This window comes from Diachasma alloeum, unplaced genomic scaffold (assembly GCF_001412515.2).
Source record: "Diachasma alloeum isolate Michigan unplaced genomic scaffold, Dall2.0 Dall_scaffold_00295, whole genome shotgun sequence".
NCBI classification, from domain to species: domain Eukaryota; kingdom Metazoa; phylum Arthropoda; class Insecta; order Hymenoptera; family Braconidae; genus Diachasma; species Diachasma alloeum.
The window spans coordinates 40,259-57,728 of record NW_021680434.1 but is presented as its reverse complement, the minus strand read 5'-3'; the positions used below and the strand labels follow the sequence as shown (position 1 = coordinate 57,728).

Genomic DNA, 17,470 nt, shown 5'->3' with positions numbered 1-17,470 from the left:
AGATTATTGGCGAAACAATGAAAGTTGATGTCATTTCCATAACCCAATAACAACATGATGATAAATAAATTTTACTCCATTATTAGTGAGAAATGTCATCAGAAGTTTATTTTATTTTCGGTAGAGATTGACGTGGCAATGAAAAATGAGTTTTGCTCCATTACCCTAGTAATCAGAATTCCATTTCTTTTCATTTATCAGTAATGAGTTAATGGAATTCTATTAATGGAGCATTATTTCTTTGGAGGAATAATTCCTTCGTATTTTTTTCCCTCTCCCAACACCCAAATCCGTTGTACCACTCTCGTCTCATGTGTCTGTCTTAAAATGAGACCGTTGGGTATTGAAATATCATTGAACCACCGGCCCTTTAAGCAGTAAGTCCTCATTATCCCATTAATTTCGGTAATTATTGATCAGAGTCATTACTTATCGCTCCCGTTCCGCGAGGAACACACGAAAAACTGTAATACGTTCGGTTCCCGAAATTTTCGGACAAAAGTGCTACTATTTGTCTCGTGTGCCCGAGTGTGCGTCTGTATTTATGTGTTCACTGTGCTATTTCGCTGTTAATACACTGAGGAAAATGATTTTGTTTGAGAAGTAAGTCTTCACTTGTACCGAGGAATTCACGGATTGAAAGTTGAGAAAAAACAGAATATTTCGATACGAGTGGGAAAAAGTGTTTTTTGACCCGCGGAAAGTATGCAGTCCTCACCGAAGGCCAATACTTTTCATCACAATGTGTGGGAAGCGAGACTTCACTTTAAGGATATCCAACAATTCGGTGCACTGAGAAAAAAGATTGCTTTTGCCAAGGAATCATTTTCTTGACAGAAGAATTTTGTTTTTAGGAGCCTACAATCATGTTGAATTATAAGATGATTATGCTACGTATGAGCTTGGATGAACACCCATCATTATTTTTAAATTTTAGAAAATTTTAGAAAATAAAAAAAAAATTGAAAAAATTAAAAAAATAAAAACAAAAAAAATTAAAAAATTAAAAATAGAAAAATAAAAATCTTTTTTATTTATTTATTTATAATACGTGCCTGCGTGAGTTTACATTTGTCAACGACACGTTGCACGAGGGGCGCCAAATGACCAGTAAAAAAAAACATCACATAAATCTAGATGCATAATCACACATTCCGAGCATACTATACATCCGGTGCATCATATAAAAAAATAAAAATAAAAAAAATTTTAAAAAATAAAAAAATTGAAATAAAAAAAAATAAAAAATAAAAAAATAAAAAAAAATTGTTTTTTCGTAAGAAAAATAATTTCGAATAATTCAAAATGCTAATAATTGTCAATGGAGTCGATTTAAGGTCATATGTAGCATAATGATCCCATAATTCAACATAATTGTAATATTTGGAGGTGGTCATGGACCGTCTGGGAATGACTGGCCTGGAGAAAGACGCTTCTAAAAAAATAAATTCTCCCAAGAAAATAATTCCTTGGCAAAAGTAATTTTTGTTCTCATCAAATCATCAAATGATCATCAAATTTGTCAATTAAATTGCGTGAGAAAGATTCTTAAAAAATCATGAATATTCCGCGTCATTCAAATTGAATTTTGTACGGGATTATTATTTTTTTAGACAGTTATTGTTTATAAATGAATAATTGAAATTGTTTAAACGTTCGCAAACCTTATTTTTGTTGCTTCCGAATGGAGATATTCCATTCTTGTCATCCTTGTCACATATTGAACCGTGAGTTTATTGATACAAATGAAGATTTATTTCTCAGAAAACTTTTCTTCTCTGAGTGTGTCGCACAATAACAGACGAAAAATTAACCCTGGAATTTACCAGTTGCAGATCTCCCAGAACAAGTGGAGTAACAACCAACGAGATGTCTTTGAAACGGTATTGTCCTCACAAGGTGAGTGGAAATTGAATTCAGTAGCTGAGCAGTAAACCGGGTAAAATCGATTTTGACTTTTGCCCAGTTTTTGATGAATATCTCGGAATCTACCAGAGATGGCAAAATTTTTCTCATGACCTTTTTTATGATCCTCAATTGACCCTGCAAAAAAGGTCATGACAAATTTTTCTCTTTTAAATAAATTAGAATTACTGTTAAATTATTAAGTAGTCAATTAGTCAATATCACTATATTTATAAAAAATCCACAGAACCCGTCATTTTAAATTCGTTTCTCTTCCCTCAATTGTCATTGTTACTTCATGCAGACTATGGCAACGGTATACCCGGTCGAGCCCTTCGATGCAATCGCCGACGCAGCGCTGTTGTGTGATGTAATGAGGCGGTCTAGGACCGACGAAAAATCCATAATCGAAGTGCTTACGAACCGCGGGATTATCCAGCGTCTGGAGATCGCCAAGGTGTACAAGACATACCACGGGAATGCCTTGATCAGTGACCTGAAGGGTAGAGTCTCCGGAAACCTGTGGAATGTTACTGCTGCCCTCATGACGCCGCTGCCACATTACTACGCTAAAGAACTCCACGACGCTCTTTCGGCGCGTGCAACCGATGAGGAGGCGATCATCGAGATATTGTGTACACTCAGTAATTATGGGATAACGACTATCACCGAGTCCTATGAGGAGTGTAAGTGCAACGTCGATACAAGTGCAAAACTGCACGGAGAGAATTTTTTGATGAAAATTATCCTACCGTTTTGTAAAAGTGTATCATGGATATGGAATCATCGTTTTCTCATTTCTATCCCGAAATTTAGTAAAAATTAATATGTGATGATCAAATTTTATCCTACGTTAGAGACATTTTATCCTGATCAAAATAAAAATCAGTGAAGATAACATTTCTCTAATGTAGAATTAAATTTGATCGTCATATATCAATTTTTACTGAATTTCGGGATAGAAATGAGGAAACGATGACTCATCATACACTTTTATAGAGCGGTAGGATAGTTTTTATTAAAAATGTCTCCAAGTGCAATTGAAACCCATGGGTATAATAAAATAGGCGATTATAAAGATAAATTGGGATGTAAAGAAATTAAACGTCAATACAAATAAAAATGCGAGAAAAGAATGAAGAAAAACCAAAGTAACACTAACTTCAGAGGAGGAGTTGGGATGAAAAGAAATGAATGCATATCCGTCTATCATGTATAATTAATTGTTTATTTTATTTTATTAAATTGAGTAAGATTTCTTTTCACCGAATTTTGCCAGATTTTCAACTTAGTTGAATGTTATCATCATCATTATTCTTATTTTCATTTCTTCTATACAACCGATTGTCTTTTTTACGGTTCTATCTCGCCCCTCAGCCCTTCGATAAAATCTTAATGGAAAAATTTTATTTATACACACGTGAATGAATTTGAAACATCACATTTAAAGAAACCATCGGAAAGCTCACTTTCAGGGAAATTCATGAAACATTCGAAATTTTCAAGAATCATCATAAAAATCAAATCAACCAATATAGCTATCGTAATCATCTTTTAACTTCGACTTAATGGTATTAAAACAAACATTTCAAGCTATGATTGAATTCATTTGAAGCATGATATTCAAAGATATCCCCGGAATTCTGATTTTCAAAAAATACAAAATTTTTGAAAATTTTCAAATAAATTAAAATAACGATTATTGCTATCGCCTTCGTCTTCGAATTCGGTCAAAAGGACATCCAAACAAATTTTTTAAGCCATCATTCAATCAATTCAGAATATTTTTCTTAGTTATCGTCGAACAACCGATTTTCGAAAAAATTCGAAAATTGAAAAAACTAATCGATGAATTAAATTTTAATTAATGGCGATTGATAGGGCTCAACAGTACCTATATTTGAAAAAAAAAGATTCAATTCCATCCATGCATTAGCGAACAATTGAAGAAAAACTCAAATTCAAAGATATTTGACAAAAAATGAACTCCAGATCAGCACTAAGGTGATCAAATGGTTCTAGTCGACCCGGAGAGGTACGAAATTTTCGCTGAAACCTCTCTTGTAGCTCTAATTTTTGTCTGCAAAAAAAGTTTACACCAAAATGCCATTGTTTCCCTTGGATTTAAAGACATTGATCAAATCCCGACTCCAGAATAGGAATGACGCAAACCGTTTGACTACTTCAGCCCTGAAATATCGTAATGCGTCCACATAATCAAGCCCTGATCTTCATTCCAGTATATGGAAAGAGTCTGGAGAACGATCTCAAAGACAACACTTCCGGCCCCTTCGAGAGATTGAGCGTCCCCCTCTGCCAAGCGAAGAGAAACGAGACCCACGTGATAGACCACGCTCAGGCAAAGTCTGACGCCCAGAAACTCTTCGACACTGGTGCGAAACAATGGAGCGCAGAGGACTCACACTTCAACACAATCATCGTCACTCACAGTTACCCACAACTCGCTCAAACATTCTTGGAGTACGAGCACATCTCCGGGGATGACATCGAAGTGCCCGTTGAGAAGGCGTTCTCCGGAAATATCAAGAAAGGAGTTCTTGCAATTGTTAAATGTGTGAAATCCAAGATCGGTTTCTTCACTGGGAGACTGCACAGTGCCATGCAGGGAATTGGCACCAACGATCGCACCCTGATTCGCATCGTTGTCTCGAGGAGTGAAATCGATCTTGGGGATATTAAGAAGGTGTTTGAGAGGCGTTATGGGAAATCCCTGGAGAGCTGGATTGCCGGGGACACCTCTGGAGATTACAAGAAAACTCTGCTTTCCATTGTCTCAACAAATTCGGAACTTAGAATTTTTTAGTGTCACGTCAATACCGAAATAGTACACTGATAGAACGGATTAGTTATTGTTAACGAATGGATTTTGGTTGGAGATTAGGGTCTATTCGGTCTCACCAAATGTTCATTCGTTAATAGTTAACGAATATATATTTGAGGAGCCTTATTTGACTTGAATTTCGCCATTCAAGTGAACCATTCGTTAACTATTAACGAATATTCATTTGGTCATATTCAACTCTACCATTCGTTAATAGTTAGCGAATCTCGTTTGGAATAAATGAATCATTCTATCAGTGGATATTGTGTCATAAGGACGCTAAGCGGAGGTTTGTGAGAGTGAGGAGTGCTGCAAATTCACACGACTCACAAACCAACGCTATCGTCCGAATAACACATACTATTTTTCGTCACGATGGCCCGAGGGGGGGGGGAGAAGCGGGGGGCTCCCCCCCCCCCACTGAAGAAAATCCAAATGACAAAAGAAAAAAAAACAAATGAACATTTTCAAATTACTTTCAATAAAAAATAGAAGTAATAATACATAAATTTCCTAATGAATACTCCGAAAAAAATGGACAGAAAGAAAGTGCCATGAAATTACAAGATTTTGCGGATAAAGAGTAATACTTGATGGTTTCGATTTTTTCATATATTTTTCAGAGAAACTCATTACATGAACATGTCAAGAATTTTGAAATTGTCAACAAAATTTTCCAGCTTTCGAGGTTTTTTTCAAAATTTTATACTCAAGTTAGGTTATTCTTTTTGGTAAAAATTTTCACGTTCGGAGGATGCAATAATTTTGCAATGGCGTTCACAACCTCTACTGCTGTCACGGATCGCTGTCGCTCTCGCTCTATTTTCCGAGTTTGAATCAATTAGTTGTTAAACTTAACCAACTAGTTGTTGAAATTCACCAAATAATTTTCGCATAAATGGAGGCGACACAACCATTTTACGCACACTAAACCGTTTCAAAAAGTGCATTTTTCAGGCAGATATCACAAAACCTCTTTTACACACTCGTATGAAAATGTACTAATTCAGAATGTTTAATATCCTGGGTATGTTTAAACACATTTCTTGAAAAATTTAGAATTTATAGTTTTAAATTCTAGATTACTTCATTTAGCTTTATGTGAAGATTTTGATAAATATTTATGAATCTAATTGAAATTTAAAAAATGTCGTAACGACTTGAAATGTTGGAGAATTTATAATTGTGAATTCTAAATTAGTTCATTTAGCTTTATGTGAAGATGAATATTTATGAATCTAATTGAAATTTAAAAAATGTCCTAACGACTCGAAATGTTGGAGAATTTATAATTATGAATTCTAAATTAGTTCACTTAGCTTTATGTGAAGATTTTGATGAATATTTATGAATCTAATTAAAATAAAAAAAATGTCGTAACGACTCAAAAAATTTGTTCTAAAAAATTTTTTCCTTTTGCTTCTAGATGAAAGCTTTCTATTTGTTGGATTTTGACATTTTCTAATTTTGCTCGGAAATAATGTAGAATATTATGAAACGGAATGAATGATATTCTTTAAAACATGTCATGCCATGAAGGACTAATAAAAAAAATGTCGAATAATTGCTGCCCAAAAGAAAAATTATCGACTAATTCCAACGTCAGAAGCTCGTTTTCAGGATGCTCTACACCCTTTCTGCCAAAATTAACGTTTTTTAAATTTTTCTGGCAAACTTATGGTGGCATTGACGTGAAAAAATATAACGTTTTTGCGTTTTGTCATTATTTAATGACTGACGAAACTTTAAGGTGGTGCGAACATTTTCCTGCGTTTTCTCTAAACTTTAAAAAAAAATCACAAAACTGTAGAAAAAACGCATGAAAATTATCGCACCACTACGCAACTCCGTGAGCCATTAAAGAATGACAAATCACAAAATCGTTATATTTTTTCACGTCACTCCCATCGATAATTTGCCAGAACAATGAAAACAACGTCAATTTTGGCTAAAAGGGTGTCGAACATCCTTAAGGAAGAATTCGGCTAAAAGTTGATTTTGCTCGGGAATGGTCGCCGACATTTCTGAACGGACTGTTCTTAATCTTTATTTCGGCCATGACATAATGCAGCATAAACAATGCCTGGTAGGCGCTCCGTTGGTCGAACGTGAGAAGAGGGGAGTTGCCGTCATCTATTCGCGATTGCAACGCAGACGTGGGAGCCACCAAGTGGTCTCCAAACTAACTACTCTTGAGAGGCAACCAATGAGATCCCTAGGAGGGAACCAATGGTGGAGCTCAACCAATGAGATCACTGTGTTCTCCTTGATCTCATTGGTTGCCCGCCCAGAGTAGTCAATGTAGAGACAACTCGATAGCTCCCACATCTAATTTGCGATCGCGAATTGGATAAGGGGTACGTGATGATTGGGTTAGGTTGGCTCGAGTCATTTTGTGTCGTTAGCGATGGACATTAATAATGACATTTTACAATGATTTTTATTATTTAAACTTTGCTGGTCTGAATTTGAATCTCGATATTGAACCGATAGATAACATTTTTTTAATCTGAAAAAAATAGAAAATTTACTTTTGGAGGAAGATTGATGAAATAATTGAGCAATTGCAATTTTTGAACATTAAGCCCATTTTTTATAAATAATTTGCAAACAATCAATTTTCAGCCATATAAAAATCATTTGTTCGGAATCGTAAAAAATTTATTCATATTCACAATTTTACGAAAAATTGATTTCTTGCCTGAAAAAATAATATTTCCGAAAGTTTACACAATTTTCATTTTTTATTTATAAGCAACGAATGTTTGATAAAATAATAGTTTTGTGCAAAATGTAATTTTAATGGCACTGAACATTCATGATTAAATTTTAAAAAAATTTCTCAAAAATTTAATCGACAAATGTGATGATTTAAGTGGCTGAATCTATAATGTCCCATACGGAAAAATATATATTCTGGAAATTATACATCTTATATACGGAATTCGCCTGATTTATATATATAAAAGTTGTATAAAATATAAATTTACATATGCTTTATATATGTTATATAAATCTTACATATATTCTTCGAATATATTAAATTGTAAAAGATAGTTGGATATCGTTAATGCCGAAACTAGAGATTAAAAAATTGAAAAAAAATCACGCAAGTTATTGAAAAATTCCCAGAAAAAACAAATCAAACTTTCCACAGAATTCCAATGAATCTCCCCTGGAGTTCCAATGGAAATTCAGTGGCCCCTCGATTCAATAAAAAATTTCAACACCAAGTCGACATCAAATTCTTATCATTTATTAGCACAAATATAATTTGACAGAAAAAAATACAAGGCATCGATAATTTGCACTGGTATGATCCTCTTCGCCAGCAAATAACCTCTAGTTCTCTCAGTATATAATAAAAATTTAGAAGGCAATTCATAATAATACAATATCTAGAATGTAAATACGTGTAAAAAATATAGTTCTAAATGTGTATAAACATCGCAGCTCGCAGTTGATTGACATATATTATATAAAAAATTATTTCCTCGTGTTGTTTCTTAAGCGTATCTTTGCGAAATTGAAGTGGTGATCCCTCCGAAATTTCGACGACTGTCTCTGCAATTATATAAGCCAAAATAATTCAATAGCGAATTTGTGAAAATAGATGAGTTATTTCAAGAGCAATGAAAATTTAGTAGAGACCTTTCGTTGAACAATTCCATTGCGAATTGATGGAAATTCCATTGGAAATTGATTATTTATCATTTATTTCGTTATTCCATTATCTCTTATTGTTTATAAAAATAATGAGATTTAATCAATTTATAAATTTAACAATTGGATTCAATTAGTTTTTAATAGAAATAATATTTTTCATAGAAATAATTCCTGAAAAATATATGGTACATAAACATCATTTCAATTTCCCAATTTAATTCATTCATTGATATTTTTTCTCTAGAAATTTATGAGCATGAATTTCACAATTTCCTTTTCCACTCTATTTTTTTACATTGTAAAATTGAAGAGAAAAAAGCTTAACAAATTCATGCCTCATGATTTTTGCAGAAGAAACATCAACAAAATAGATTGAAAATAAGAATTTGAATCTATTAAATATAAAAAATATTCCTTCAATGAGTATTTCTATAAAATAAAATAAAAAGGGGGTCCCATAAAAATTTCCTCATCTCCGAAAAACCGAACATGAAATTGATTCGACTCATCTCGTTCCACTATTAAATCTGTCATAACAAAAAAGCCCATTTGTGCACAATTTCTCCCAACAATAATAATATTGACGATAACAAATTCTTGGATCTTCAGAGCAACGAGTGTGAACACAGTTGGGAGACTCGAGATTCTGAATATAATTTTTGGACATTGAGGTAACACTAACGACTTCCAGGATCCTTTTATGTGGAAACAATGGAGAGAAGAGCTTTCTTGTAGTCCCCAGAGGTGTCTCCAGTGATCCAGCTCTCGAGGGACTTGCCATAGCGCTCCTCAAACGCCTTCTTAATGTCCCCAAGATCGATTTCACTCCTCGAGACAACGATGCGAATCAGGGTGCGATCCTTGGTGCCAATTCCCTGCATCGCGGCGTGGAGTCTCTCGGCGAAGAAACCGACTTTGGATTTAACACACTTGACTATTCCAAGGAGTCCCTTCTCGATGCTCCCTGAGAACTCCTTCTTGATGGCAACTTCAATGTCATGTCCGGAGATCTTCTCGTACTCCAGGAATGTCTGACGGAGTTGTTGGTAACTCCGGGTGACGAGAATAGCGTTGAACTGGGACTCCTCGGTGCCCCATTGCTTCTCACCAACGTCGAACAGATTCTGGGCGTCGGACTGGGCCTGAGCGTGATCTATTCCCTGGTTTTCGTCTCGGTTCGCTTGGCAGAGCGAGACGATCAGGCGCTTGAAGTGACCGGATGTGTCGTCTTTCAGGTCTTTCTCCAGACTTTTTCCGTATACTGAAATGAAGTAAAGGGTTTCATTATTGGGTGGAGTGAAAGGCATCGAAGAGAGAATTCAATGTTTCACACGCGCGAAAAAATTTAATAGAAAAACCTATCGAATTCGTTAGAAAATTATACTGAATTTCTTTAAACTTTCTATTAGTTTTTGGCTGATTCTATTGACATGTTCAATAGAAAACATTCAATAGAAAAAGTCAACAGAATTCGATTTTTCTATATAACTTATTCTTTTCATATACTTTCTATAGAATTTGCTCGACTCAAATTTTCCAAGTTTTTTTCATTCTATTTTTCTTTTCTTCTCATCAAGAAAATCAAACGAAAAAACTTGGAAAATTTGAGCCGAGGAAATTCTATAGAAAATATCTCAATAGAATAAGTTGTATAGAAAAATTGAATTCTATTGTCTTTTTCTACTGAATATTTTCTATTGAACATTTTAATAGAATCGACCAAAAACTAATAGAACAGCTCAATAGAAATTCAATAGAATTTTCTAACCAATTCGATAGGGTTTTCTATTAAAGTTTTTCTTCCGTGCAATGACAATGAATTCTTCGAATTTTACTATTTTTCTGAACTAGCCAGATGTAATCATGAATTTTTCATCGTGAAATGCTCATGTTTCCGTTATGAATATTTCACGGAATTCTCGTCTAGTGATTCGTTCTCAAACGATGATTAATCAGTGATTAATAATCACGAATGAAAAAAATTGATAGAAACACCTAGTGCTTTCTCAGAGAAATTCTATTAATTTTCTATTGGAAGCTTATTTATTTTTAGAGATTGAAACTTTAATAGAACTTTACAGAAAGTGAATTGAAGTTCTGTAAGAATTCTATTGAAAAATTCTGTTTGTTTTTGCGCCGATTATGTGAAAAATTATGCAGCTCTTCCCTGTGTTTTTAAATAGATATTTTGTTATAGAATTCTCTAGCAAATTCGCTAGGTCTTTTTATTAAAATTTTTCGTCCCGTCACTTATTAGGGAATAAGAGAAAGAGATTTCTCGAACGAGTTCCAATGACGCAACCCAGCGCTGGGTGAGTATTCGCGTCACGAGTTAGTGATGACATCACTCCTTACACCATATTCTCCACACATGTAATTATAGATCCAATGCAAGACGAGTCATGGCAAATGCAACTAGGCGTTTCTCACATAACTGACTGCTCTGTCAGCCAAGACAACCTTGACGATTATTCATGCTCTCATCAGTTATCACTGGATTCTCATTCATTATTGTATGCAAAAATTCAATCTGTCAATGTGTATGTTCTTCTCTACACGAGGAACAGTAATCGGCATCAATCATTATTCCAGAAATATTAAGAGAATTATTTCCCCAAAATAACCGAATTCATTCGTTTATCATTGGAACTTAGAAAATAATAAATAATTGGGAATTTAAATTTTTTCAATAACTATTAGGTAAATGATTAGAAATTTTCTAAAAAATATTAGAGATTATCAAATAATCGCCATTCTTCCGAATTCGATTATTAATTGGTAAAATAATTTTATTTTCACATTTATTCTTCAAATTAATATATCCCCCATGAAAAAATTTATTTAAAAAAATACATAATTTGGGCCAATTCCATATATTCTTCTAATTTATAAAGAATATATAAAAAAAATATATATAACGTAGATTTCATGCATTTTTTCACATAAATTGGGCCAATTTAAGATATTTTTTAATATATTTGTCAAAATATAAATTTTTCCGTGGGCCATCTTTGAATTTTCATGGGGGCCTCTTTGAGGTTCATACGACCTCGACAATCAGTCGTGGTCTCATGCGTTACCCCTGAATATCATTCCTCATTGCATTCAAAATTCTATTAATCTTCTTCTCTTCGCGGAAGTATGCAGAGTCTAATCTCCATGCTCATGCGTTAAATAATTTTCATCTTCATGTACTCACGATTCTCATAAAACGCCGCGATAGTCCTTATCCCATAATTACTGAGGGTACACAATATCTCGATGATGGCCTCCTCATCGGTACCAAGTCCCGAAATAGCATCATGGAGTTCTTTAGCGTAGTAATGTGGCAGTGGCGTCATGAGGGCGATAATAACATCTTCCAGTTTTCCAGACAGCTCGCTCTTCAGGTCACTGATCAAGTCCTTTCCGTACTGGGTCTTGTACGCCTCGGCGATCTCCAGACGCTGGACTATTCCGCGTCTCGTGATAACATCGATCAATGTTTTTTCATCGGTACCAAAGCCCTTCATTGCTTTTCGCAGCAATGCTGCGTCGGAGGTCGCATCGAAGGGCTCGGCGGGGTACACAGTTGGTGTACACTGCGGCAAACAACAATTTATGCGTAAAACAAGTGGACAATTGCATTTTTCAATAAATGAGTATAGTTATTGTTGCTAATAGATTAGCAATTTGATTTGCAATGGGTTTTCGTTTTTCAATTCTTATTTCACTATTCTTTTCTTCTATTTTTTTATGTCATAGTACTGTCGTCAATTGAAATGCCATCAAAATTTTGCATATTATTTCGTTCTGTCGAATAATTCTACATTCAGACCCTCTCAAGACTCGAATTCGTTTTCAGTCCGGGGTTAATCGAGGTTCAATGAAGGTTTGATCAGTGTATAGCCGGGATTTAATCAGGGTTTATTCAGGATTTAGCCGGAGTTTAACCCAGGTTCTGTCAGAAGTTAGTCGGGACCATGAATCAATATGAATAAGTATTCAACATAATGGACTGCTACCTGAGTTTAATAGAGATAGAGATTTTGATATAAAAACCTCATGACGGTATTGTGTAACTTGATAAGCAATGATGCTGTTCTCAACATTTTTCAACTTGATTAAGAAGCCATTGAAATATACTTTTCAAGCCCTGATTTAATTGCTATTACTGATGATTCTTTCAGTAATCATGAAAAAACCGATTTTCTCTTTCAAATCGCATAAACAATGCTCTGTAACTCAACGAATTGGGCGACACCCATCATATTCTGATAGAATCAAGAGGGTATTGTTATCAATTTTTTGAGCCGTGACTAATTCCATTTTGATGACAATTTTTTGAGCGATCGTTGAAAAATCGATTTTTGGGAATATATCAATCTTTTCGAATCTTTATGAAAACTTGAATTTTATTTGGTGTCAATGAATAGAGCTTATTAAAGTCTATCTTCATGAAAAAATTCATGAAATTTCGAAAAAAAAAACGAAGAAAAAAGACATACAGACTTTTTAAAAAATTGGAAACTGAAACTTGAAGGATTACAAAGGTTCCATTTGAAAGCAAAAAGGTCTAGGATGACAGGTTTCAAAGACGTTTCATAGTATCGACATTAAAAGTTGAAGAGTAGGTGAATTGATTCAGGAGAGAAGGGGCAGAACAAGATGAGTCACCTTGAAAATTACTTTTCAATAAATAACTCAAGCTCTAAACAGGAAAATATTTGAAAATCATTTTCGTGATTTGGCCGAGAAGCTTTCCATGAGGCTAGAAAAAATTAGAAAACTTTTTTTTTATTTATAAAACTAGAATTATAAAATCATAGAATGGGCACTGCAGAAAGGTTCCCGTAAGTCTCCTACTGATTCAAGAATATTCATAACAAAAAACTGACCCTGACGCCAGTGACGAAGTTTTAAGAGCGGTGACTCATCTTTAAAGTGAGTTTCCGACGAATATATTTGAAGACAACAGAGACAGCGAAATATTTATAAACAGCTCTCTTATTGTGCTCTAGAAAAAATTGAAAAATTCTGTTATTTCTCTGGAAAATAGATCTTTAAACAAATTGATCTTGAAACATTCGCGAATTTTATTCGCACACGCATGGAAGAATTAATTTATTCCAAAAGCTCGAATTTTTTTTGAATATATTCGTTAATTTATATCTAACAACCAGAGAAATTATGCATTCGAGTAGAATAAAACTACTTTTTTATTCATGTCAGCAATACTTTCGCTTTAAATGAATGACTTATGTCTTTACTTGACTAAAAAAGTTCTGTTTATATGAAATTAATGATGCATCAATTCCAAATAAAACCTCAATTAGCATCAAGTAAACGATGTATTTGATCCGAATAAACAATCATCAAATTTAATAGATTTTCTTCGCTGTCTAAATTCCATTCATTCAATTTGAAAATAATAGCTTCCATTTGGATCAAGGAAGCATGAGTTTATATTTCAAAAATTGACCATTTAATGTCACATAAAACACCAATGAAAATCAAGTCCAAATTTTAGTTCTGAATTATTTACTTTCTCTTCCAAATTATTTACTTTCTCTTGGAGCACAACATATATTTTTCCTATTCAACTGAGCCATTCGTCAGTAGTTGAGAAGCTTCGTTGACAATAAATAAATTATTCAACAGAACGAAATTTAAAAAAACTCTTCCATCCTCAGGGTTTTTACTCAAGTTTCAAATTGAGGCCTCATCCGTCCCATTCTCTCCATCCACTCCAAAAATATTGAGAATATAAAAAATACCTTGCCCTATTTCCATCGAGATATTCCATGTAAACAGACAAGAACAGATTTCGGAGCATTAGTGATAAAATTCCGGATTTAAATTCAGGTAAACATTAGATAAAAAAATCAATTGAAGTGAGCAAGTTTCATAAGCAGTACACTGAGAGAAAAACAAACACGTTGTCAAACAAGTCTTGTTTGGGGCAACAAAATCGCTAGTGGCGATATACAGTATAATAATAATAATAATAATAAGAAGAAGAAGAAGAAGAAGAAGAAGACGAAGAAGAAGAATAATGATAATAATAATAAAATGTAATAATTATAAAACTGAAAAATCAGTTATTGGAAATAATAATAATTCTTTTCAGTAAAATATAATGATAGTTGTTAATAATATTTGCCGTTAGAAGGACGGTGGTGATATACAGTAGTAGATATGCAGTTGAAAATTGCCAAAAAAGAATTTGTTTGGTTCGAATTTGAAAGTCTCAAACATGAATAATTGTTCTGCTTTCAACAGCAACGAAATATTTGGCTCAAGAGGCGGATAATTCACACCAGACGGTGCCTTTTCAGGATGAAAATATCTCATATACAGGAAAATTTATCAACAAATATTTTATCCCTTAATTACAAGATTGCTATCATATCATTATTATTGTTTCATTTAAGGGTTCATTTATTGTCTGTGATTATTAAACAGCCGAAAAGAAAAACTACTATCCCTTGTTTCGCATAAAACAAAGATTTTTCGGGAGCAAAATACGTATGGGAGTATCGAATAACGAAGGAGTAGTGCTAGAAATGACATTTCTTGCGTGTGAAGAGAATGCAATTTTTTTTTAACTACTAAATCTATTTTTGCGACAAAAATTCTTCATTCCGGCGCACTCTCTGCGTGTTTAGCACAAAAAAATCCTTTTAGGGAGTTGTAATTATTTTTTAATCAATTTTCGACTTGGTTATATTTTTAAGTCTACGTCAAAAATAACTGTGCCCTTATTCCTTCGAACACTGGACGATTCACCCTATCCATAAATTTTTACATAAATTTTTGTTTTCATGCGAAAGATGTCTAAACGATCCAGAGAAAAATGTAGAGAAATGTCGCAACTCCATACGAAACATTTCTATACATGTGGCAGTGAGTCGTATATGATCAAACCTATAGAAATCGTATAGAAATAATGTGTATGAAAAATATCCGAATAGCATATACGAAAATCCTAAAGAAATTCTATACGCAATCCGTATGGAAAATTTCTATACGATTTTTTCATACGTGCGGACTTCCCGAAAAGTCATTCTCCGAATGGTTTTTGAACCAATGACCCCTACCCGACAAATAATGCTATCGAACGAGCGGAGGAAGCATTAAACCGAAAGTGGGTCGTGCCCTCACTGGAAATACCCTAGAAAAAAGAATAATAAACCCGCAGGCGACTCGAGGATTTAATTTCCACTCACCTTGAAGGGATAGTACTGTCCTTGAGACATTTTGTTGTCGTGTTATTCCACTTGCTCCGGAAAATCTGCAACTGATAAATTCGAGTGTTAATTTCGCTGTGTCTTATCGACGCGCCGAGGGCCGAGACGCAATTGTGCCGGCGAGTACATAAACACGGACACAGGTGATCCAGTTTTCACCGGGGCATTCCGGGAAACGAATCCATCACATTTGAAAATTCAATTAATTGAAATAATTTTTCGTCCGCGTCACAATTTTTTTTGGCCCCGCGGGGTCTGGGGGACAGCTCCGCTGGTTAATAATTAGAGAAATTATTGGGACGAGGACTCACCGATGCGACTGCCGGCGGTTCAATGACGGCCAACACCCAACCGTCTCGTTTACAGACTGGCGAATGCCGTTGGTATGTGTGTGTCATGCGTGACGACAGCGGTACAACCGATTGCGGGGCTGGGGGGGATAAAAACTTCAAGGAATTTTTCCCCCCTCTTTTTTCGTCGTCTAGGATGTGGTGTGGTGCACCCAGCGCATCGGTTGTGCTTAAGATTGGGGGGAATTCTCGTTAAGAATTTTTTTTCAAGGATTTTTCAACGATTTTTCGTGATTACACATATGAAAAAATCGTATAGAAATTTGGTATACGGATTGTGCGCAGGATTCTACAGGATTTCCGTGTATGACATTCGGATATTTCTATACGAATATTTACTGTACGAATTATTTCTATACATGAATTTTCAAAATCCAAAATCCAAATATCATATAACCAACTCCGGAAATATTTCATGAAATAATTATTATTTCTCTACATCTTCGGAGATCGTAAAGAAGAAAAATTCGTCATTGAGGATCAGTGAAACCACCGGAGCAATTGACACCAGCCTTGGAAGCAATCTACAAACATCAATGCAAATACAATACAGAGCGCTTTATACTCACATATATGCGATGCAAATGCAGATATCTCTCAGGATTTTTTTCCTCTTCCAATTTATTCAGTGTGTTGATATTTTTATTCTCACTATCGGTTGTGGTATTTTATATTAGAGTGAAAATTGACCATTTTTCTACGCGATTTGAGTGAATTCATCCGCGATAAAATAATACGAGTAAACCCAGAGAAAAACGACAAAGTTCTCAAACAAATCTTACTTGTGTATAAAATTGAGAAAAAAATTACAATTCCGAATGTAATCGAATTTTCGGCAATTTTTTGCAGTTTTCAATAATCTTTGAATTTACCGTAAGGGTAGAGCTACTTTAAGTGAAAACTGGCCAATACACTGAGAGAAAAACGACAAAGTTCTCTAACAGGTCTTACTTGTGCCAAGAAAATAGTTTTTTGAAAATTATCAAAAAAAGATTTTTTGTGGCAAACATGCAGAGTGCGCTGGAATGAAAAATTTTTGTCGCAAAAATAGATTTAGTAGTTCAAAAAAAATTGCATTCTCTGTAGACGCAAAAAATGTCATTTCTAGCTCTACTCCTTCGTTATTCGATACTCCCATACGTATTTTGCGCCCGAAAAATCTATGTTTTATGCGAAACAAGGGATAGTAGTTTTTCGTTTCGGCTATTTAATAATCACAGACAACAAATGATATGATAGCAATCTTGTAACTTAGGGATAAAATATTTGTTGATTAATTTTCCTCTATATGAGATATTTTCATCCTGAAAAGGCACCGTCTGGTGTGAATTATCCGCCTCTTGAACCAAATATTTCGTTGCTGTCGGAAGCAGAACAATTATTCATGTTTGAGACTTTCAAATTCGAACCAAACAAATTCTTTTTTGGCAATTTTCAACTAGCGATTTTGTTGGCCCAAACAAGACTTGCCTGACAAC

At 34.3% G+C, this 17,470-nt stretch overlaps 2 protein-coding genes across 5 annotated transcripts; one reads left to right on the top strand and one right to left on the bottom strand.

The window, feature by feature from the left end:
- Positions 1-2,212: 2,212 nt before the first annotated feature.
- Positions 2,213-4,729, top strand: LOC107039207 (annexin B9-like). Its single transcript, XM_015258716.1, has 2 exons — positions 2,213-2,591; positions 4,146-4,729. The coding sequence occupies exons 1-2, from the start codon at positions 2,213-2,215 to the stop codon at positions 4,727-4,729; spliced, it is 963 nt and encodes a 320-aa protein (XP_015114202.1).
- A 3,252-nt stretch (positions 4,730-7,981) lies between these two features.
- Positions 7,982-16,039, bottom strand: LOC107039222 (annexin B9). 4 transcript variants are annotated; one of them, XM_015258736.1, is made up of 6 exons: positions 15,954-16,039; positions 15,622-15,692; positions 14,170-14,175; positions 11,613-11,994; positions 9,096-9,674; positions 7,982-8,311 (listed from the first exon to the last, which is right to left on the bottom strand). In XM_015258736.1, the coding sequence occupies exons 2-5, from the start codon at positions 15,649-15,651 to the stop codon at positions 9,112-9,114; spliced, it is 981 nt and encodes a 326-aa protein (XP_015114222.1). In that variant the 5' UTR covers positions 15,652-15,692; positions 15,954-16,039; the 3' UTR covers positions 7,982-8,311; positions 9,096-9,111. The 4 variants fall into 4 exon arrangements, with proteins under 4 accessions (XP_015114222.1, XP_015114221.1, XP_015114223.1 ...); XM_015258735.2 differs by lacking the exon at positions 7,982-8,311 and having other exon boundaries at positions 8,516-9,674; positions 15,622-15,686; positions 15,954-15,972; XM_015258737.1 differs by lacking the exons at positions 7,982-8,311; positions 14,170-14,175 and having other exon boundaries at positions 8,516-9,674.
- Between the last annotated feature and the right edge of the window lie 1,431 nt (positions 16,040-17,470).